This window comes from Camelus dromedarius, chromosome 6, assembly GCF_036321535.1.
Source record: "Camelus dromedarius isolate mCamDro1 chromosome 6, mCamDro1.pat, whole genome shotgun sequence".
NCBI lineage: Eukaryota > Metazoa > Chordata > Mammalia > Artiodactyla > Camelidae > Camelus > Camelus dromedarius.
Window position 1 is genome coordinate 42,568,520 of NC_087441.1, and position 23,159 is coordinate 42,591,678.

General features: G+C 36.6%; 2 protein-coding genes across 9 annotated transcripts in view; one reads left to right on the top strand and one right to left on the bottom strand.

The window, feature by feature from the left end:
- LAMA4 (laminin subunit alpha 4) overlaps positions 1–7,274 on the top strand; it is a 163,952-nt gene extending 156,678 nt beyond the window's left edge. For all 6 annotated transcript variants that reach the window (XM_064486762.1, XM_064486758.1, XM_064486759.1 and 3 more), the window contains 4 exons: positions 891–1,021; positions 2,477–2,570; positions 3,045–3,164; positions 6,812–7,274. In XM_064486762.1, coding sequence (XP_064342832.1) covers positions 891–1,021; positions 2,477–2,570; positions 3,045–3,164; positions 6,812–6,957 — 491 coding nt within the window. In that variant the 3' untranslated portion in view covers positions 6,958–7,274. The remainder of the gene's footprint in view (positions 1–890; positions 1,022–2,476; positions 2,571–3,044; positions 3,165–6,811) is intronic.
- Positions 7,275–14,904: 7,630 nt separating this feature from the next.
- FAM229B (family with sequence similarity 229 member B) lies at positions 14,905–23,144 on the bottom strand. Of its 3 annotated transcripts, none has more exons than XM_031456186.2 (5): positions 22,987–23,144; positions 21,861–21,939; positions 18,168–18,265; positions 16,310–16,448; positions 14,905–15,130 (listed from the first exon to the last, which is right to left on the bottom strand). In XM_031456186.2, exons 4-5 carry the CDS (start codon positions 16,432–16,434, stop codon positions 15,013–15,015), a joined length of 243 nt encoding a protein of 80 aa, XP_031312046.1. In that variant the 5' UTR covers positions 16,435–16,448; positions 18,168–18,265; positions 21,861–21,939; positions 22,987–23,144; the 3' UTR covers positions 14,905–15,012. The 3 variants fall into 3 exon arrangements, with proteins under 3 accessions (XP_031312046.1, XP_031312045.1, XP_010990312.1); XM_031456185.2 differs by having other exon boundaries at positions 18,119–18,265; XM_010992010.3 differs by having other exon boundaries at positions 18,119–18,268.
- Between the last annotated feature and the right edge of the window lie 15 nt (positions 23,145–23,159).

Genomic DNA, 23,159 nt, shown 5'->3' on the forward strand with positions numbered 1-23,159 from the left:
TTCTCAGCCCTTTATTGAACTTCAGTGATAAGAACTCAAAGTCTTAGACAGCTTGCAAAGCATAACAACCTGAACAGTTTATGTTTTCCATAAACATTAATTAATAGCAGGAGAAATTTAAAAGTGATTTATAAGGAGATACATCAGGTGAACATTATTAAGATGCCCTGGTTTGCAGCGAGTCTCTTGGAGTGAACACAGCTATTCTTAAGAAGAATTCATTTTCTGGCATCACTGCGATCACAGCTCCTAACTGCTTTTGCTACTCTCACTTTCTTTTTCCTCCCAAATTCTCTGTAACACTGGCACCAGTTATCTTTTAAGAATTATTTTAAACACAGATCTGATCAAGTCAGCTTTCTTGCTCAATGACTGCAAAGTAAATTCAGCTTCCCATACTGGAGCACAAGAGCCCTTCCCAGTGTGACTCCCACCTGCTTTCCCCACCCAACCATGCCTCCCTCCACCCTTGCAGGGTACCGTCCACCACGCTGGCCTCTGCAGCGCTCTCCAAATATTCCAGCCTTGTTACTTGTGTTCAAACTACCTCCTTTTCCAAGTCTTCTCTTTCCTTCTTCTCACTTTTGAAATATTAAATGGTCATGCTAACTGGAATCAATTTCTCCTCACCTGAGCTCCCATAGCCACACTGTATTTTCAGCATGCTGTTCCCACCACACGCCGCACAACAGGAGTGGTATGCTGTAATCCCAGGCCTCCACAGAGCTTTCCATAGTGTGTTTGACATGAAAAATGACACTTTCTACTTACCTACTGAAAAATGCATCAAACTTTCAAAAACAGATACAAAAATATACAATAATGAAATCACACTGGAGTTACAAAATTTAGGTTGCTATTCTTAAGACTAATAGTCTTTCTCTCCACAGATGAATCTTTCAATATTGGATTGAAATTTGAGATTGCATTTGAAGTGCGTCCCAGAAGCAGTTCTGGAACCCTTGTTCATGGCCACAGTGTCAACGGGGAATACCTAAATGTTCACATGAAAAATGGGCAGGTAGTGTGTTAAAGATTGTATTAATAGTCTGTCTCCTCTGATTTTGGATTCTAAATCTGAAGCAGATTTTAGTTCACAGAATTATTTCATCAGTCTTTCCTAACTGGGGCAAAAACAAAGAACGGAGAAGCTATGACATGAAATTTATTTATTTTAAAATACATAGGAAACTTTATTTATTTTGATGGAGGTACTGGGGATTGAACCCAGGACCTCATGCATGCTAAGCATGCATTCTACCACTGAGTTATACCTACCGCCCCCATAACATGAAATTTAAATGCAGGTGATATTTGGATTCAGATTCATATATTGGGAATTGATTTGATTAGAGCAAAGAGCCATGAAATTGTGGCAAAGCTTAAAAAAAATCATTAATAATTAAAAAAATCGGAAGAGAACTTTTCAGCAATAAAATAGGAGCAGCAAACATTCAGCTATCAATAAACACTAAAACAACAGCGAAAAGAAATGTGACAATGAATGTATGTATGTTCATGTATAACTGAAAAATTGTACTCTACACTGGAATTTGACACAACATTGTAAAATGACTATAACTCAATTAAAAAATGTTTAAAAAAAGAAAAAAGATAAAAAACACTAAAACATCTTTTTATCCATCTATAATATGTATGCATACCAGATGTCTACCTGTGTGTGTATATTTATATAATACTGTATAATAATTAAATAATATATATTATATACATATATACTTTGTATATGTATATAATATATATTTTTAAATACACATATTTTCAACTGCTAAAAATTTAAAAATTGTTGTAATTAAATACCACTTGCCTCCTTAAATAATACTACTAAAGGACTTTCATGAAAGTATTCAAATGAATATGAAGGGAAAAGTAGCATATTTTCAGTGATGTCCTTAACTTAACTGCTTTTTATTTGAGTTCCAGTATATTCTATTAAACCGTACAGTAATAAAACAAATCCTTATATGGTGCTTACTGTGTGTCAGATACTGTTCTAAATGCTTTATATGGATTAACTCGTTTAATCCCCCTAGTAGCTTAGTGGAGTAGGTATTCTAATCATCATTCTTGTTCTACAAATGAGAAAACATGGCACAGAGTGAGGTAAGTAGGAGCACTGAGACGTGAACCTGGGCAGTATAGCTCCAGCATCCATGCTCTTCATCAGTGTCTTAACCTGCTTTGTGTAACACATTCTATCTTTAAAATTAAGGAATTAATTCTGTCATCTTACTGTTCCTCTTCTCTCTCTTCTCTCCTGTGTCATTGTGTTCTCTCTCCGAGGTGCAGTTTAAACTGCTCTAGCCTACTGAAGAGTGACCCCTTGCGTTCAAATCGCAGAGCTAATCATATGGGGATGTTAAAGTACTTTCCCTGTGGTGAATTTTTAAGATTTAGTTTTATCACAATGAGGAGACATGAAATTAAATTCTATACCATGCCCTGTCTTTTGCAGGTCATAGTAAAAGTCAACAATGGCATCAGAGACTTTTCCACCTCAGTAACACCCAAGCAGAGTCTCTGTGATGGCAGGTGGCATAGAATTACAGGTGAGAAAAGCTAAGTGTCCTGGGTTTCATTTATAAAGTGAGCCTACTACACACCCACCTGTGGAATGAGGATTTGGCAGAACTTACACTATAACTTATATGACAGAATAGGTGATAGATGACAGTTTAAAAGTGGCCGAGAAAATCACGTTACTGTCCTAAAATGTGTATATTAAATCCACATGTGATTTGAAAATATGAGTGCTGTCAAAGTAGTCTTAGAAAGTTGTTTAAATAATGCATAACTTATGGAGCAAAAAAGTAGTGGTAAGAGTATCTTAAATATTCTGCATTTCAAAGGAAAATGTTACAGTGATTGCTTGGTTAGACAATGCTGTTTTCAATGACCAGAAGAAAATATGGGGTTTATTCTGAAATAGATAAAACCACTGTAACTGTACTAAATTATTCCCTTTCATGTGAAAATTAATCATTCCAGTGCTACTTATGACCATTCTTTTCCCTGTATTTCAGTTATTAGAGATTCAAATGTGGTTCAGTTGGATGTAGACTCTGAAGTGAACCATGTGGTTGGACCCCTGAATCCAAAACCGGTTGATCACAGGGAGCCTGTGTTTGTTGGAGGTGTTCCAGGTAAGAGCTATTTAAAAGCAACAAGTTTCCGAATCCAAAAAAACAGTAAGTTCTCATAATTATTATAGTGTTGAACTGTGTGTTTTCATAACTCACCTAATAACTCAAAGGATTTTATATACAATATCCTTTCATAGGAAAAAGTATACTGACAATTATGAATCCTTATCCAAGGATCAGAACAAAGTAACAGATAACTACACCCAGCATTCTAACCACCAGATACTACTCTCCCTCTGCCATATGTGCGTAATTATTTCTCTCTCTTCCCTTTACATATCCTCCTCTCACACACACTCAATGAAACACCTACTCTGTTCTATCTCTAACACTAAGAAAACTCATTTACTAATACTGCTCCAGGGTCTGAGAACCTTGGAGAACTAAAAGTTTGCTGATAATTGCTCCCCTTCCATTCTAAGAGAGAATACACAGTTCTTCCCATCCAGGACTAGGCTGAAGTGTGAAAACAGCTGCAGACCATAAGTTCTGTTGTTTCTACATAGTGACATTCCCTAAGAGAGGTTCCCAGCTGCAGTATGTAAATATCATCAGTAACATCACAGCTGTCATCTGCTCAGAATGGTGTATAATCCAGGATGGTGATAGGACGACACTTGTGGACCCCCCACAATTATTTTAAACCTCTAAAGTAGGTCCATGACCTTATGTTGGAAGTGTTTGTTTCACACACTTCATTTACTTGGAAAAACCAAATGTTAAATCTAGAGAGAAGGAAAATCAAGCTTTTAACATCTGGAATGTGGTGGGGATTGTAAGGAAAAACTTAACGTGGTTTTTAACCATGTTAAAACCAACTTGACTATTTTAGACTGACCTGTGTAAAGGCAAATAATGCTTTAATTAAGAGAGCAAGAAAGATTAAGCATCTGATCTTGAGTACTGGCAAAAAAGTGGCAATTAAGCACTTTACTGCTTTGTAACACAAAGTTTTCAAACACTACTATAGACAATAGCAGAAACTCACTGATGGAATATTTGAAACCCTCAAAAAGCAACCCTTCCTCTCCTTTACTTCCACCGTCTACTCCCATCTCCATTCCTTAGTCTTCCCTTCCTGCTCCTGGCTTTGCTTCTGAAAGGGATACTGACAAAGACCACATTGCACTTCATGCAGGTACAGAGCGGAAGATGTGTCCCATCCATTCTTCCACTTCCGCACATTGCTTTCTTCCTGGACATCACAACGTAGTTTAAAATATTGCAGTTTCTCAAAGGCCTACAGGATCAGATTCAGCATAGTATGCAAGGTCCTGATCATCTGAATGATCCTTGCCTCTGCCTGTAGGTTCTCCCCTTACCTTCTGGGACTTGCAGTTCTCTGAGTGGTCAGTGATGGTCTTTTTGCTTCAGGCCTTTGCACAAGTGCACAGGGTCTCAATTTCTGGAAAATGTTCTTCCTTGATCTCCCTAGTACCTTGTCAAGGAACAACATCTCCTGCTCCACCCCTAACTTAACTCCTACTGACCTTGAGGCTCCAACTCAGACTTCTTACATGCCCCCTCTTCTCCTAGAATGCACTACGCATACCACTTGCTGAAGCTAAATAGCACACTCCTTGCTGCCAGAGATTATGACTTTAACACACAACAAATAGGTACTGAGTGTCTGTCTCTTTAAGTGCTGTTCTAGGCTCCAGGAGATGGACAAAACAAGCATGGCCCTCCCTTCAGGAAGTTACAGTATTTGTTTTTTGCACTGACAGTGCTTACTATGTCTTTCAAATATTTGTCTCCCTGATTTGTGTTTGTTTTCAGTGTTTCATCCCTGCGTTACACACTGCCATCATCTCTCACTGCGAGAGTTGCTAAGCTCCACAAACTGGGTGGGCAAGATATACCTGAAGCCGAATTCAGCCTGCCTGAGACATATAATGAATAGCAAATGTTAGCTAATAAGCCAGCACACAGGAACTAGCAAGACCAAAGGGGCCTACCCACCAGCCCACTGCAGCACTGCAGCTTTTAATTCCATCCAGGAATCATGCCAGCAAGCCTAGAACAAAAGCAATTATGATTTAAGCTGAATGTCATTAATTACATCATTTGAGCTGCTCAAGATTAATTCCACTAAAATCACATCAGAAACTGGGGCATGAAAAAGAATAACTAAAGGAAATTAGGCATAAATAAAACTCCTATGTGTGCTGAAGCCTCTTGGAATGCCGTCCAGTTCTCTTATACCAGGCAGAACCCTGGTAACACATTATTTCTATCAATATAAAAAGTTAATGCATTAAAATTTAATGAACTATATATACACCAAAAAACTAAACCTTACTGTATTATCACTTAAAAGTCAAAGTTAGAAGTTAAAGAATTTTTTGAGTTAATGACTATTCATTCCTCTACTGAAAATCCTGATTACTCTGTGAATAGTCAGGCTTTCAACCTGAGGAATGTTCACACCAAAGGGTGGTGAGCTTGGGCAGAATCAAAATCCATGTTCTAAAACTAGTATGCAAAATGAACAGAAGAAATAGATGTTTCTACCCCTTATATTCTTTCTTGTTCATTCATCTTTATTCTGATGATGAATAACCTGAGTAGGCTTGAAGAATATGTATAGTCATACTAAACTAGAGACAAAGGAAATTGATCTCAGGCCCCTTCTAAATCTAAAATTTGATAATTATCATTCTAAATATGAAATGCTATTTCCGTGACTTATTTTCAATACAAAGCTTCTGCATATTCTTAATCTACATTGCTTAGAAAATTTATTATAGCTGCTTGATGGTATTTAATTTGCTGCCCTGTTTTATGTTCCTTCCTGAATTACTGACTTCTAAGTATTTTCCATCTTTTATCTGCTATTACTCACATAGCTGTTTTGTACATAATAATAAGCTTTGACTAAATGGATTTTAATTTCATGATATTTCTAAGCTCTCTAAATTGCTTTAAATTATATTGCTTCTATCATCTCAACACATTTAATTGTGTCTGTGCAATTAATAAGCATAAGGCTTCTTCTAGATCTCTAATTAAGATAAGGGGAGAAAATTCCCCTGGCATGTCCCAGGGCACCTGTACCCACACAAAGACTAGGCTAGTTATCATTATCCATTTGTAGTTCTTAAGCCCTGAGCTCAGAAAAATTAAAACTTAGTTTATTTGAATTCATTATTTTCTCATTATATTTTATGAGCTTGGCAAAAATGTGGAGGATTAAGGATGAAGGGTAATGATACAAATTAAACAGAAACATTAACAAAGTCTAAAAAGAGTGTGGAAGTTAAAATTTCCCCTTTCTCAGTAAATCACACAAAATAAGTGAAGCCCAGGTGAAATTAACTCTAAAAAGCATAGCGAGATCCTGAAAATTAATTGCTGAAGATTTACATGTAAGTGGTAAATTTCAGTGGTAAATATACAGCTGAATTATACCCAGAAATTTGATCACGGAAAACATGGCAAAACTTTAAAGTTATCACATGTTCATATTACTTCAAAAGCAGATAATGTTCCTGAAAAAACATGTAAATTTTTACTATATTCCATCTTTCACATGTGAATCATCTTGATAATGTGAGCAGTTATGATTGCATTTTTTTGCCACAAAACAATATTTGGGCTTGGAATTCCTCAATTGCAATCTTTGTTTCATTTCTTTCTTTTTTCAGAGTCTCTACTGACACCGCGCTTGGCCCCTGACAAACCCTTCACAGGCTGCATCCGTCACTTTGTGATTGACGGGCGCCCAGTGAGCTTCAGTAAAGCAGCCCTGGTCAGTGGCGCAGTGAGCATCAACTCCTGTCCAGCAGCCTGACACAGCAGCGCTGCCCAAGCACAAAGTTCTTTAGAGCACTGAAAGAAACACAAAGCCAGCCAGGAGGAGTGGCAACTCTTCCTCTCAGTGGAAGCTTTCATCTAGTTGAGAAGAACTTAAATGAATCATCAGGGATTGGATGTTTATTATTTCTTATTTGGAGTCTTACCTTGGATCCAAAATGTCTGCCATGGCGACAATCAGAGGAGCGTTAAACTTACCTGTATTGTATTACTTCCTGCTGGTGAAATTACTGTTCCTGTTTCTAAAAAAATAGAAGGGATTCTAAATAAACACTGGCACACATTTTTAAAGTGTGGCTAGATTCTCAGATTCATCTTTCTTTCAGGGAAGATAACATTCAATCTATACCAAAATATGTTTGGTATACTTTCTTTATCCTGAAAAGATTTACTACTTTACAGAAAATCTAAAATTAGATGATAGATTTGCTTTTAGCACTTTTGTTTGGTCTATCAGTATAGCAACAATATTTTAGGTTTATCAAGATTTAATAAAGTAAATTTCTAACAAATTATCAGAAAATGGTAATATAATTTGTTTCTAGGTAAGAAAAAAAGAATGCCTCAATCAAATAAATGCCTACTTTTTCCCCTTACTTCCTTGAAAGAAAAATAAAATTTTGCATGAGGGGAGGTTCTTGTAGGATATTGTTACTGTGTGTTCAGTAAGAATCACGAAAGACATTAGAGCAAAGAGTAAGACAAAATCATACAATTCAACTTAAAATTATAAAAGTTTGTTATTAAGTTTTTTTCTCACATACCTGCAACACAACTAGTATTAATTCTAAAATTTTATAATTTTTATGTATCTATAATAGAGTCTAGAAAAAGAAAAATAGGCTTGACTACCTGGTAGAATAGTAAAATATAGAAACTGAAATAAAAGAATTATACATGAAAAGATAATGCTGAAGACAAAATAAGTGAAAACAGGCCCTCGTATCAACAGGTTTGAAGATATGTAAAGAGAGTAATTTTGGGGTAAGGGGGGGAGTATAAAATATGTTGAGGAATTACTAAGGGAATAATCTCTTACATACATGTGTAACTTTTTACATTCCCCTCATACCCTCATGTCTCAGGTACATTAATAATAATGATGAAGGTCAATGAAAATAGCTAATATCTATTTATACAGGACTTACTAAGTGCCAGCCTCCAAGATAAGCTAAATTAGATATCATTTGATCATCACACTAATTCTATGAGGTAGCACTTGCAGATGAGAAACCGGAGATTTAGAAAGGTTTAATAACTTGCCGGCTATCATTCAGCTAAATGGAGGAGCCAGAATTGGAAATAAGGCTGTCTGCCTCCAAGGGCAGCATGATTGTCCCCTTGTTTCTTGTCTCCAGAGGACTGTCTGCCTTCAGGCCAACTCTCAGCTGGCCTCTAAAGCTGGAGTCACAAACTCAAGTGCCTATAGAGCCAGAAAGGTATCATAAAGAAGTGAAGCTGGTGGGGTCTGACTGAGAAAATCAAAAGGGTACCTGCCATGGCTCATCTAGAAGGCCAGCAGGTATTCAGTCAATTGTTACCATGAAAGAACACAAGACTTAAAGGGCCAAAATTTCCAAAAGAGGCTGGAAACGTGAAATTTGAGAGGTCTGAAATGGCCTGATTTTTCAGTTAGTAACTAATTAAAATTAAAACAATAGTAATCAGAACAGCAAAATACTAGGTTGACCAAACAAAACCTTCTGCGAGCTTTAAGTGTTTTCTGGGCTAACGACTCTGAATCCAGTATCTAGGGCCTTAACCAGTATGGACTGAACCAATGCTTAAAACACACTAAGCCCTCACAGTACTCCATCAGAGCCAAGCAGGAGGCAGTAGCTCTGAAACAGCCTACCATTTTATTTTCTAAAAGTGTTTCCTGAGGCATCCTGTCCCTTCATTCTCAGCCGTAGCCCAAAGTAAACTAAACCAGCCAAGCTGCCAACCCTGGCTAGACCTCCAGTAGCTCCAGCAGGCATGGATGCAGACTCTCATATATGCAGACTAAAACCACAAAAATTCTTCTACCTTCTCTACAATTTACAAGGCCACTTCTTTGCAGAGTTAGTATTTCACGTTCTTATGGTCAGCAAATGAGAATCTACTGACCCATGTCTGCTGACCCTCTTAATGACTACAGAATGACCTTGAACTTTGAATATACCATTTATAAGAGCTTGATTCAGTTCTTAGATAGGGACCACATCTTCTCTCAACTTCTGTCTAGGGAGAAAGAAGTAGGATTTATTTTCTTTTAGTTGCACATAGTATATCAGAACTTCATATAGAGAAGTATGGATTGGGTGTTCAGAGTAATTTTGACCAGTTGACCCCTGCCAGTTCAGAGCCCCTTCAAAATGAAGAGGCCTCCCATAGCCCCAGTTTGAAGGAAAAACAGCCCTTTTTGGGCTTGTGTCCCACTTCCTCCTCTCATGGCCACAGCTGATTGGGTGAGGGCACCATCTTATAGCCTCCTGGTGAAGCAACATCCCACTATCTGGTGGTATGAGATGAGTCCCAACAACTGAAAATTTTCTCCTGAAATTGTGAATTAGGAAACAGAATCAAGCACTTAGCGATAGAAGCTAAAGCCAAAATGATCTTATCTGGAAGTGTGGTTTTAAGTGTTTACCACACACATTTATAGACACACACTTAAAAAAACAAAAAGAAGAAACTTAGCATTTCCCATTCTGTAAACCTAGAATAATATATATCCACCTTCCCTTTGTCCAGGAAGAACCACCTCAGTTCTCAGCCCACAGTTTGTAAGGGGGCATCACAGAAGACAATGGGCTATTTTTCCCTCTGGGCCCCATTTCCTTGTATGTAACATGGTAGTACAGGGGTCAAGTAGGGACTTTGTTTCCCTTAATTGGTGACTGCAGCCTATAGCTAGAATCATAAAGCAGTTAACACACCACACTGTAGGTTCACCAAACTCTGAGGTTTGGAGCTGATCCCTTCTCTTTTAGGACTGGCTCAAGGAGGCCATTCGGTATAATCAGCAATGTAAAACCACAATGCCCCCAACACAGCACGCACACATGCACACACGCACGCAGTCTAAGCAGAGAGGCTAAGAAGGCAACAGAAGAGTCACTGTCCAGAATGTAAGCGCCATGAATTTTTGTCTGCTGTTCACTGATGTTGTAAGATCCTAGAACACTGCCTGACATGTAGGTATATGTTCAATAAATACTCATTGAGCGAATTTCAGGAAAGCAAATTTTTCCATAAAAGTTACCCCCTTACCTCACTTCCCAAGGCTATCACTTATAAAGTGCCTGGCAAATCTTCAGAAATGAAAAAGTGATGTTTTTTCCACTTGGGTTCCCCTGAGCCACAGGGGTTTCTGATTTGCCCGAGGGCATAGAAAAAAAGACTAGGGAGGAAATGTCCAGCCCATCAGAGACATGAAACATTCCCTCACGTCTTTGGTAACCTTTCAGGTCCTGAAAGTAGGGAAGAAGGTTGGCTACCACAGACAAAGCCACTCAATTTATAAACATCCCAACACCAGAGGACATCATTCCCAGAGGATACAGCAGAGATGGGTTGGGCAGAGTGTAGATGAGTATTAGCTTGATACCTGCCAAAGCATGGGACAAAAAGGCACACTCTTAAGAGGAATATAACATGACACTACCAGCCAGAAGCGCAGCGACTGAATCCCTAAAGGAAAGAACTCCGAAAGTGTAGTGATGGTACCTGCTCAGCATTGAGTCCCTCACCAACCCAGCCAGATCACAGTGAGTTTACAGCGAGCTAAATCAGCAACCTCAAAGGACATCTTTTCAAATGATCATGTCTAAAGATGGATAATTTATGAGCTGATGTCAACCTGGAAGATGGTTATGAAAGCATGATGCCACAGGGCTGCCCTAAGTCCTGTTTATGATATTCCCTTCACAGAAAGCTCCTGCCTGGGAATGTAAGGAATGTGGGAAGGCATTTATTCAAGGCAGAAGCCTTAGAAGACTGAAGACTTCATACTGGTGAAAAACTCTGTTTAGCCTTTAAATGTTTAAGATTTGTAGTGATGTTCCCACTCTCAAATCTGGTATCAGTTACCTGGGTCTTTTTTATCCTGGTAATTCTACCTAAAGGTACATCAATTTTATTGATCTTATCAAAGAACTAGCATTTGGTTTCTTTGATTTTTCTCTATTATTTATCTTTTATTTCATTGATTTTTTTTACTTTTTTCTTTCTGCTTTAGGTTTCGTTTTCTCATCTGTTCTTCTTTCTTAAGGTGAAAGCTTAGCTAACTGACTTGAGACATTTCTTTTTTTTTTTAGTGAAAGCTTAGATAACTGACTTGAGACATTTCTTTTTTTTTTTTTAGACATTTCTTTTCTAATGAAATAATTTTATGCTTTAATTCTAAGCACTACTTAGTTGTACTCCATGCATTTGATATGTTGTTTTCATTAACATTCAATTCAAAATACTTTAGATTTTCTCCTGTCTTTTCTTCTTTTATTCGTAAGTTACTTGAAAGTGTGTCGTTTAGTATTCCAACAGTTGGAGAGTCTTCAAACATTTTCCTTTCTGATTTCTAATCTAATTCTGTTGTGGAACATACTTTGCATACTCTGTGTACTTTGTTTTGTTGCCTGTAACAGTCTTCTCGGCAACTTTTCCATGTGTGCTTGAAAAGAATGTACAGTATTCTGATTTATTGTTGTTCTTCTACCAGTTGTTGAAAGATGTTGAATTCTCCTACTATAAATGTGGAGTTACTGCTCTTTTCAATTTCATCAGTTTTTGATCCATGTACTATAATGTTCTGCATAAACATTTAAGATTGGATGACCCCTTTATCATCATTAAATGTCCCTCTATATCCTGGTAGTATTCTTTGTTCTAAAATCTTCTTGTCTATTATTAATATAGCTACACCAACTTTCCTGCAATTAATGTTTACATGGTATATCTATTTTTGTCTTTTTATACTTTTATTTGTCTTAGTATTTAAAGTAGGTTCATGTAGACAGCATCTTTTTTACTAGCCAATCTCACAATCTGTCTTTTAAAAGTGTTTACACCTTTTGTAATTAATGCAAATATCAATATGGTTTAGTTTACATTCATTATCCCTTTTCCTGCCTTCTTTAGGACTGAGTGGTATTTATTCCATTTAATCTCCTCTACTAGTATGTTAGCTCTCTGTTATTCTTTGCTTTTAGAGATAACTCTAAAGTTTACAATTACATATTTACCTCATCACAATCTATCTTCAAATACTATTTTGTCATTTCATAAATCGTATAAGACCCTTACAAAAGTAACCTTCCATTTTCCTTCTCCTGTCCTTTTTGCTATTGTTGTCATACATTATACTTTTACATAAATTATTATTTTTGCTTTAAATAGTCACTTACCTATTAAATAAAAGTTTAAAAATGAGGAAAAGGTTTTTATATTTACCCATACATTTTCTATTTTGGGTGCTCTTTATTTTCTTGTGCAGATCCAAATTTACATCTGTTATCATTTCATTTTCTTTCTGCCTGAAAAAAAACTTCCTTTAACATGTCTTATAGTAGAGATCTGCCCGTGTTGAATTCTCTCGCCTCTTTTTTTTTTTTTTGGCTGAAAAGTCTTTACTTCACCATTTTTAAAAGATGTGGCTCTGTTGCCTTCTTGCTTGCATATTTTTTGATGAAAAGTGCTCTTATTCTTATTTTTGTGTTTCTCTGAATGAATGTGTCATTTTTCTGTGTTGGATTTTAAGATCCTCTCTTTATCCCTGGTTTTCAGAAAACTTAATTACATGGCTTTTTGGAGGTGGGGGGCATTTTTTATGTGTATTTTCCTTGGGGTTAAGTTACTTGGACCTGTGAGTTTTTAGTTTTCATCAAATTAGAAAAAAATTGACCATTACTTCTTCACATATTTTTCCATTATTCTCACTCTTCCTTCTGGGAAGCTACTTACATATATATTATACTTTTTGATATTGAAACACAAAATGTTTGCTCTTTTATTTCAGTCCTTTTTTTTTTCTGTATTTCATTTTGGATAATTTGTACAGTTATATCTTCAAGTTCATTAATTTTCTTTCTTCTACAGTGTCTAATCTGTTCTTGACCCCTTCAGTGTATCTTTTATTTCAGGTATTGTTTTTTTCATCACTAGAAGGTCAGTTTGGGTCCTTTTTATATCTTCCATTTCTCCCTTTGTCATTATTATGCTTTCATCTTTCACTTGAACATTTATGGTAGCTTGTATGCTAATGCTATCATCATTCTGAATCTGTTTCTATTGACTAATGATTCTCTTGACTATGGACTCCATTGTCCTCCTCTTTCTGCATGCCTGGTAACTTTTTAGACTGATCATTGTGAATTTTACAGTTTTGGTGCTGGATTTTATTGTAGTTCTTTAAATTTTGAGTTTTTTTCCCCCTCCATGGATGCAGTTTAGTTGCTTAGAATCAGTTTGATCCTTTCAAGTCTTGCTTTTAAGTATTTTTAGGGCAGGACTAGAGCAGCCTTCAGTCTACAGCTACTCTCCACTCCAAACCCACCCCCACTGAGTCAATATCTTGCTGAGGACTCTACTCAGTACTCTAAAAGATCTTTCCACTATGGTTGAAACACAAATTATTCCCAGCCTTCTAAAAGCTCTGAGGAATTTTTCATTGCTCCTTTCTCCTTTCCCATCATTCTTTCCCCAGCCTTTGGTAATTTCATTCCTGGATTCTGTTTTCTTCCTTTAAGGTGTGTTACATTTTTATTTGACAGATAATTGAGTTACTCATGGATCACCTTGATTCTCTTGTCTATTTTTAAGCTTTGTTAAAGCTGGCATATGTTAACCTTTGATCTAGTGCTGGTTTAGAACTCCTACTAAGATATGACATTTCTGGGGTCTCTACTCAATGCCCACATGTTCACAAGGTCTTTCCACTCTGGCTGGTTGGAATTCAAACATCTCCCAGCACTGTGTGAGCTACAGAATTTTTCCATTTATAAATCCCTGGAAGTTTTTCTTTTCACCTCCTGTGGCACACATGGATCTATGTCCATGTAATTATAAGCTAATAAATCTTTCATTTAAAAAGGTTTATACATATATCTTCAGGAACAGAAAAGTAGACAAGAAACTGGGGGAAACTATATTTGATACTTAAGTCAATCTTTCAGAGAAAAAAAATTTCATGGGATGAAGGGTGCCAACCATCAAGAGGAAAAGAAAGCAAGCTGAATTTCCTGGAACTATTGCAAGAAGAAAAAGAAAACAAAGAGCTGGCCTAGACCTCAAAACTGAACCTTAAGTCTAATCGAATAAAAAGATCCATCTGAGGTTTCTCAACACCAGTTGCAGACAATTTCAAGATGACTGGCTGGGACTTGAGGTATAGTGTGATGATGGGACATTCATTTCTCCTGGAAAAACAGGTTAGAATCATAGCCTTGATCTCATTGTAATAAATTTAACCAAAAACCTGAGCTCCCATATGATAGCAGTGTATATGCTCTACAGATTAACCATGGACTAAGAATTTTCTTTAGTCTTGGGTTTTTTTCCAAAATGCATAACCCACAGGACTCCATTTCTCACCACATATAATCAATCCTAGGCAGAACATTATCAAGAGACAGAAAGACAGAAACTGGCTTAGGGTATTCAAGTGAAAGGATTCAGCTAAATAGCAACCGAAATATAAACAAAGGAACAAAACACATTAAGCATTTAGAATGGGCCCCTCTTGATTGATAATCAAGGTGGTTTAAGCTTCATCATGAATTATTGATATTAATGATCCACTGTGAGCAAAATGATCTCTAAGGAACTTCCTAACTGTGAAATATTATTCTGTCTTATCTATCGAACATAACTGATGGCTTATTACTACACATGGTTTACAGACTACATTTCTGTCTTTTCCTACTAAAAATAAATATTCCATCTGTTGTCATCATCCAAAGGTGCCACCACTTTTATTTGTTTAGCAGATCATAAGATGATACTGGCCCATTACCCTTGACCTAGTCAAACCTCTACAAAAGACTTAATGATGCTATTTAGGATGCACTTCCTTGCTGCTTTGTGCAGGTGGCTTTCGCATTGTTGCATAGACAGTGATGGGAACATCAGTTATTGTCAGGCAATGACTTCCAGGGCATCTTCGGAGTTGCCTGAATAAAAGAGCAAATGACATGTAGTTAGATACTAAAAAGGAAATTTTCTTCAGAGCACCAAAGTTTGAGTGCATATTCAGCTGTTTTAAGTCATTTTGAAATCTCTGAATGTCACAAAATAATTATAACACAGTGGCACTGATGAGGCAGGCTTTTTATACTATGTTGCAAAGAAATTTTTGTTAAATGCTGTTGTTACACATTTAATCACAGAAAATGCATAAATATAAAGATAAACCTCCAGATGTTCATTTTGAAAGGTATGCAGCGATTGCTAAATGGCAAAAAGAGGGGCAGAGTGCATAGTTGCAAACGTAAGTGATAATACTACAGCAACTCATACATATGTGCACCTTAAAATCACTCCAGTTGAGTAACTTAAAAACTAGTATTTGGGGAGAAATACAAAACTGAACATACTGTTCTATATACTATGCAAATGTTAATGGAATCTCAGGATTAAAAGAGCGTTAAATGACACCTAGCCTAAAAAAATACACCTAGTGCGTAAATTTTCCTCCCAACATCCCCACCAAATAATAACCCAACCTTAAACATTTCTAAAGACTAGTGCTCAGAACTTCCCAAAGTAGCCTACTTCATCTTTAAAAAACTGATTTTTAAAGTACCTACCTATTAAGCTTAAATCTGTGTTGTAAAAATTTCCAAGCCATGAGAAATCAAACAATGCAGTATTTGATGTTTTGCCATGGTAAACAGCAAAAAAGTGGAACAAATCTTATTTATTATGGTTTTCTTCAATTTTGTAAAAATAATTTTGTTTTGTAGACTCTTCATCTCTGTATCACTTTCTTTCTGCCAAAAGTCAAGTCAAAGCCAAAGCGGCACTAAATCTGCGGTCTGGGCTGTCTTCATATATGTAGCCTTATGCCTAGCACAGTGCCCTGCACAAAACAGCACTAAAGATTTGCTTGTTTAATTGGATGTTATATAATTAATGACAACAACAAAAATCTAGCTAAAAATTTACCCCCAAAATTTGGCCTATCATTCAGACTTAAGCTCTGTACTAAGAAAACCTAGAATCTGTTAATACTAATTTAATAACAGCAATGTTCCTGGACTTTTTTCTTATTAACTGAACATCAGCTAAAGCTTGTATTGATGAGAGCCATTACGTGTTTCCTCAGTCGTCAGGACAAGAAGACTTTTTACCTGGTTGGTGGCAATTCTTTCCCGTTACAGGCAGCACTGGAGCTCAGCCCAGATTCCAGCCCAACTGAAGAATCTCCCCCTTCCACTGGAAATTTCCTTTGCTGGGTCCCAAACCGAAAAGGCATAATTCACTGAAAACCTAAATTAGAAAGTTAAAATAATGGAGAGGGGGGTGAGTTGTTTTCAAACAGTTCTGTGGAATTTTTCATATGAATTTTGATACAGATATAAAGAAATTGACTATAAAAGTGTACGCATATTTTATAATATAACTCTCCCTTCCATGCAATTTTAAGTCTTGCAGCAAATACAAAATAGCCACTAGATGATAAAAGTAAATTGTGCCCTATGGTTAACATAACTGTAGTCCATTTCTTTTATGTGGAAAAAAAACTGTCTTTAAATGGTTATGGCACTTGACAGGTTTGAGCCCCCACTGCCTCCCTACCTGTTTAAACCCCTCTCTTCCTTTGAAGTACAGGAGTTTCACATCTGCCTGATATCTACAACTAATCCTTCTGTTCCTGGTGATCATTTCTTTGTCCCTACCTCTCTACATTCGCAGTGTATTTGTTAAGAAAATGCCTTGGGAGAGTTGGATTGACCTGGATTCAAATCCTGGTTCTGGCTCTTCCGAACTAGGCAATCTTAGGTAAGGTACTTAACCAAGTTCACTTCTCAAGGATAAACTGAGCTTAATAATAATATCTACCTCCAGGGTAATAATCAGAATTAAATAAGGTAATACATGTAAAATGCAGTGCCTAATACATAATAAATGCTCAATATTATTAACTAATATTACTCAGTAGATGGTACTGAGCATCATTAAATATATATACCTAAATAATGTAATGTATGTATAAGTATGATACATGTGATATACATACACATACATAAGCACACATACACACACACACAACTGCACAAAATAAGCTCCTGACTGCCTATTGTTGCCTCTGCATGGAACACTTCCCCACCCACCACTCCCACCCTTTACTTCTTAGGGCCAACTCATTCATTAAATCTGAATTTAAATTTCACTTTCTCAGAGAAACCTTTTATAACCTCTCCATTATATGTTTTCTTAGCACTCTTTATTTCTGCTTTGTAACAGGTCTCATCACTCTAATTCAGGATTTCTCAACTGTGACACTATTGACATTTAAGGTCAAATAGATTTTTTGTTTAGGAGGGAGAAGGCTGTCCTGTGCATTGTAGGATGTTTTGCAGCATCCAAGACCTCCACTCACCATATGCCAATAACACCCCAATAACAGTGACAGTCAAAAATGTCTCCAGACACTGCCAAACATCCCCTGGTAGAAAACAGGAGAAAAATCTCCCCCTGTTGAGAAACACTGGTCTAATTTTTTGTAAATGTTTTTGTTTAATCACTGGCCCCTACTCCCATTCTATGCCTGTCTTTGACACCATTGATTGACTCCTTAATACCCAGAACAGCACCTAGGACACAGTGGGTAATTAATAGCTCTATCTTGTATAAGTTTACATGTCTTCAGCAAAGGACAGGAAAAATGAAAAATGTCTGATAACTGTTTCTTACATCTAGTGCAGTATTCTATGCCTGGTAAATGTTTACTGTGGTAATAAAACTAAATTATTAAAGTTTGGGAATTTGAGTATTATATAATGGTTTTTATAGACTGTGTGTCAATTATCAGGGGAAAAAGTGTTAAGCTCAATAACAAGTTAGTAAAACCATAGTAAAATCTATAGTTTAGTATAACTATCTCTCATATGTAAGTATTAAGTTCAGCTAACTTGATCAAGGATACATAGACTTACCATAGACTTGATTCCTGTAGAGGTGAATAAATCAATTGCTTCTACTAACCTTCCAGGGAAGTCTGGAATTGCCAAAGGAATGATGATAAAATGTTCCAGTGACACCCAGAAATTGTGACATCAGAAGATTCTTTCACAGTTTCCTATCTGCTAACAAATAAAATATCACACTTCATTGCTCCAGCAACAAGTTAAACATAGCTAAAAACTGTCTCTAAACTTTATGTGAAGGTTTTATTCTTGTTGTCATTGCCTTATTTTCCAACAATACCAGATATTTTAACCTATGAATGAATTTATATCCATTCTAGACCTGCAGTCAAATCAATCTGCACAAAATCACAAGATTCTTCTCACTTTACATCCTATTTTCCTCTTTATCTTTGTCTTCCAGACTTTCCCTTAACTAATAACCCAAATGAGTCCAATCTACCTATGTCCTCATCCCACTCCAAAGGCCTCAAACTGCACCTCTGCAATTTCTCTATAGTTCTCCTGTGTAGGACTCTCTGCTCTAATACCTGGACTACCTCTTCTTTCTTGTTTCCTCAAAAAAGCCTTGAGATTCCCAAATGACAAGAATACTGACAATTCAGAAGGGAAGAATACATCTTGTCCTGTCCTCTCTGTCCTGTTCTCTGGACCCTGAGGTTCTCCTCTGCTCATAATATCTTCACCAAAGGAATGATGATCAAATATCCCAGTGATATCCAGAAATTATGACATCAGAGATTCTTTCACATAGTTTCTTACCTGCTAGAGAATAAAATGTCTCAATTAGCAGTCCTAGTAACAAGCTGAAACTTATCTTCTGGACTGCCTTCTCTCTCCCAATTTCTGTATCAACAGCTTACCTCACTGAATGTTAATACTTCAGTTTAACTCTTAAATCAGAACATTACTCTTCAGTTAATCAACTTTTTTTCAGTTTTCACAGCTGATGACTGAACTATTAAATGCTAGTGAGCATTTTTCACATTTAGTGAAAATCTTTTTTACTACCTACATTTTATGCTAAGTTCCCACTGTTCTGTTTTCATACGTTTTATGTAATAGGAAATTGGCATTTTACGAAATTAAGTTGACGTTACACAAAATCTTAACTCTATCTTCTCTTTCTTACTAGGGTGCTGTCTGTGAATAGTTGATCACAACTTTAGCTTAGAGAAGCCATTTAACTGACTGTGTCATAGTCAGAAAAACTGAAATAATTGCTAGCCATTATTAGCTAATACATCATGAGGACCTAAACATTTGATCCTTAGTTTAAATTTTTTGTGGAGGGGGCAGTGGAAAAACGATGGATTGTAGCAACAGAATTAGGCTGAAATTTTAACACCATGTTAACTCTGAGATTTTGAGCAAATCACTAAAAGCATATCTATAAAATGGTATTAATTCCATCACAGAGTTGTATTGAGGAATAAAAAAATCTAAAGCCAATGTCTGAGATACACAAATTCAGTCAGCACAAGTTCTCTTATCTTTTTTGGGTGACTCTTGAAGTCAGAGTGTTGAGGCATTGATTTAACTTCTAGTCACTGATATATTATTTTTAAACTACAAAGTAAAAAGTATTCACATGTGAAATATTCTTAAATTCCTCTAATTTACCATCATTTTAAACTAGTTTATCTGGCACAAATTGTGCCAAGTTTCTTCTTTAGTATGGATGATACAATGAAAGAAACCAAAGAGTAGCCTTTAATGATGAAATTTTCCAGCATCAGAAAATACACATTAGAAGATAAAATGAACTTGACTCTCCACCAAATCTTCACAAAGAAATGAATAAATGAAATATAAATGTTTTTTTTAAAAAAGGGTGATATCTCTGAACACATTCTCAATTCTCATAGTCCAAGAGTAAAGATCTTTCAAAATTTAGGATATTGAGTCATGAGATACAGAAAAAGAGTAATGTCTGAAATGGTAATATCCTAAGGAAATAGATCCATTATTAGAATTACTCCACTCATACAACAAATATTTGCTGATAACCTACCATGAGCCAGGCATGTGTTGAATGTTGAAGATAAAATATTGAGAAAACAAATAGTGTCAGTCCCAGTGGAGTTTACAGATTAGGGTAGGATATGTCCTAGACTAGAACTAAATCTAAAGCACAATTAGGCATTAATTGGATGGAAGTGGCTGGGAAGCTGACACTGAGAATCGGGAAGGGGGAAAAAAGAGGAAACAGCATCTGCAAAGGTCATGTGCCAGTAGAAAGGACAACAGAAGATCTGAAAGGCCAGCATAACCTTTGCAGAGAAAATAAAAAAGAAACCAAATTAGAGAGAATAAGTAGTGGCAAATCATGCAGGACCATGAACCCAAGTTAAAGGTTTTAGACTTTATGAGCAAGGGAGCTCACAAAAGAATTTCCATCTCCCAGGAAACATATCTAGTTACACTGATTTTTCTCTATTAATTTTCTATTTATTTGACTTCAACTTAATTTTTTATATTTCCTTTTTTTCTGTTTACTTTGTGTTTAATTTGCTTTTGTCTAGTTTCTTAAAATGGAAGCCCCAAACTTTGAGACTCCAATGTCATTGATTTAAGATCTATCTTCTTTTTTAAAAAAATATTTTTATTGAAGTACAACCAGGTCCTGGGTTCTATCCCCCATATCTCCATTTAAAAAAAACAAACAAAAAGTAGTGCTTTGATGGAAATTTATAGAATTAAATGCTTATAATTCTGACAACATTGTAAAAGACCTATCTTCTTAACATAAGCCATTTAATTCAATAAATTTCCATCAAAGCACTATTTTGTGGGGTTTGTTAGTTTGTTTGTTTTTAATAGAGGTACTGGGGGTATAACCCAGGACCTTGTGTATGCTAAGCACGTGCTCTACCACTGAGCCATTTACCCCCATCCAAAGCCCTACTTTAGCTTCATTCCACAGCTTTTGAAATTCTGTATTTTCATTTCCTGCAGTTAAAATTTTCCCTTTTGGTTTCTTCTTTGACCTATGGATTGTTTAGAACTATGATATTTTGTTTTCAGATATTTAAGAATATGCTAGCTATCTCTCTTGTAGATTTCTTAGCTTCCATGGTTTATCAGCAAACATTCTTTGTATGATTTTCATTCTTTTAAATTTATTGAGACCTGTTTATGGACAGAATATAGACTATCTTGGTAAGTGCTATATGTACTCTTAAAAATAATGTGTTTTGCTATGGTGGGGTGAAGTGTTCTACATTAAATTGTAGGTGGTATATTAGAAAGAATTCCACTAGAGCTGTGTGTAGCCTTCCAGGCTAGCCTGAGTTCTGCTTGCTGTTCTGAGAGCTGGTTGAATATTTTTAATCTATCTGATTAGGAGTATATTCAGTTTCAGGATATGCTCAGATTTATGACTTAAGCTGGACTCCTGGGAAATATAACTCTAAAAAGTTTTTCTGCTTTACTGAGGTCCTGCTGAGGCTGGTAGGTAAGATTCTACATTGACTCTGAAGCAGCACGGCCTCTCAGTCTGATTCTCTCCAGACTGAAGTTATTAAAGAGACTTGTCAGGAGTTTCTAATTTGTTTCTGGGTATAATCTCTGGGGAATGATGACTGGGACCTAACTACTGCATGAAGGGTGGAGTTCTGCAGAGGCCAGAATACCAGATGAGCTGGCACCATAGCTCACTGACACAGACCTACTCACATCACTACCTACAAACTGGACCAAGCTTTGCAAATTTTAGAAGCCCCAAACTTTGAGACTCCAATGTCAAGACCTGAAGTGAAGTATTGGGAGTGTCTGGCTGCACCTCCACCACTGACTCCATGCTCATCAATAAGGAGTTGAGTAAAATTCTGCAAATGCAAAAAAAAAAGTTGATTAAAAGTTGCCTATTAATCATCAGAGAAATAAGTACTAAGGTAAAAAAACATCCAAATGAAAATGTGGGAAAGCTTCAGCATCATAAACCACTCACTGCAGCTTCAAACTTACCAGCTATCAGAGAAATATAGTAACAACTCTTAACTGTTTTGGTAGGGGAATAAGATGCTCCAAGCAATGTAATATTACAGTCCCTTTTACCACATATTAATTGCACATACAATTTAATATGTGTGTGTGTGTGTGTGTGTAAGGCTTCCTAGGATTTTTGTAGTCTCTCAGAATTTTTGTGGAAAATATTCATTTCATTAAAGAAGTGCTTGAGTTCTTAATTGAAATCTGGCCTAATACTTTACAGTATTTTTCAATGTTCGACAATTTTAGAAGTTGGTCATTTTCGGCAATGCTTGATTTTTCAGTCTCCTCCTTCTTGTCCCCCCTAAGCACTATACATAAATTAAATGCCTAGCTCTCATTTCATCTCTTCCTTCAGACTTCTATTTACTCATATATCTCCTCGTGCCCTGAATCCTATTACACTTATAGTCATTGCCACACAATACTGTAAGTCACAACTTTTTTTTTTTTTTTTTTTTTTTTTACTATTTTGTGTGTATCTTCAATTAGATTGCAAGCTTCTTGAAGCTGGATCTATGTCTTAATTTCTTCTGAATCCCCCGTAGGTCCTAGAAGTTACTGTTGGGAGCATACAGCTTCAACACACACGGGTTGGGTCTCTGAGGCGCCATTTTTGTCAATGTGTATAACCACCTAGTTTCGGTTGTACCCTGACACGTCTATTTATCTGGGGTTTCTTTGTGCTCATCGACACAAAGAACAAAGGGCTTGCTTTATAGATATACTATTCAACGTCCCGAGGCATCTGAATAAACGGAATTTGGCCCACCGCCCTGGGTATTGAGACGGTAAACGAAGACTAAACCTCTGATAACTCATAAATAGCTTTAAAGACACACGTTTTAAAATCCCACTCTAAACTCTAATTAACCGCCAGTTACCCCGGCCTCCGGAGCTGCCGATGCTCAAAGATGTTCACAAGGCACCGGGGATCTGAGGGCCGGAGGCCCAGTCGCTATGGTAACGGCGAAACACAAGTGCACTTGCGCGGTCTTCTGACGGAAAATCTTAGCCTGAACGTAGAGAAGAGCGGAGCGACGGCAGCAACTGGCGG

Excerpts from the sequence above, each read along its gene's own strand:
- FAM229B (XM_031456186.2), bottom strand. The coding sequence starts at position 16,434 with ATGCCTTTTCGGTTTGGGACCCAGCAAAGGAAATTTCCAGTGGAAGGG. Across the intron at positions 15,131-16,309 it reads AAAGAATTGCCACCAACCAG|GCAACTCCGAAGATGCCCTG; the intron begins GTAAAAAGTCTT and ends TCTTTTATTCAG.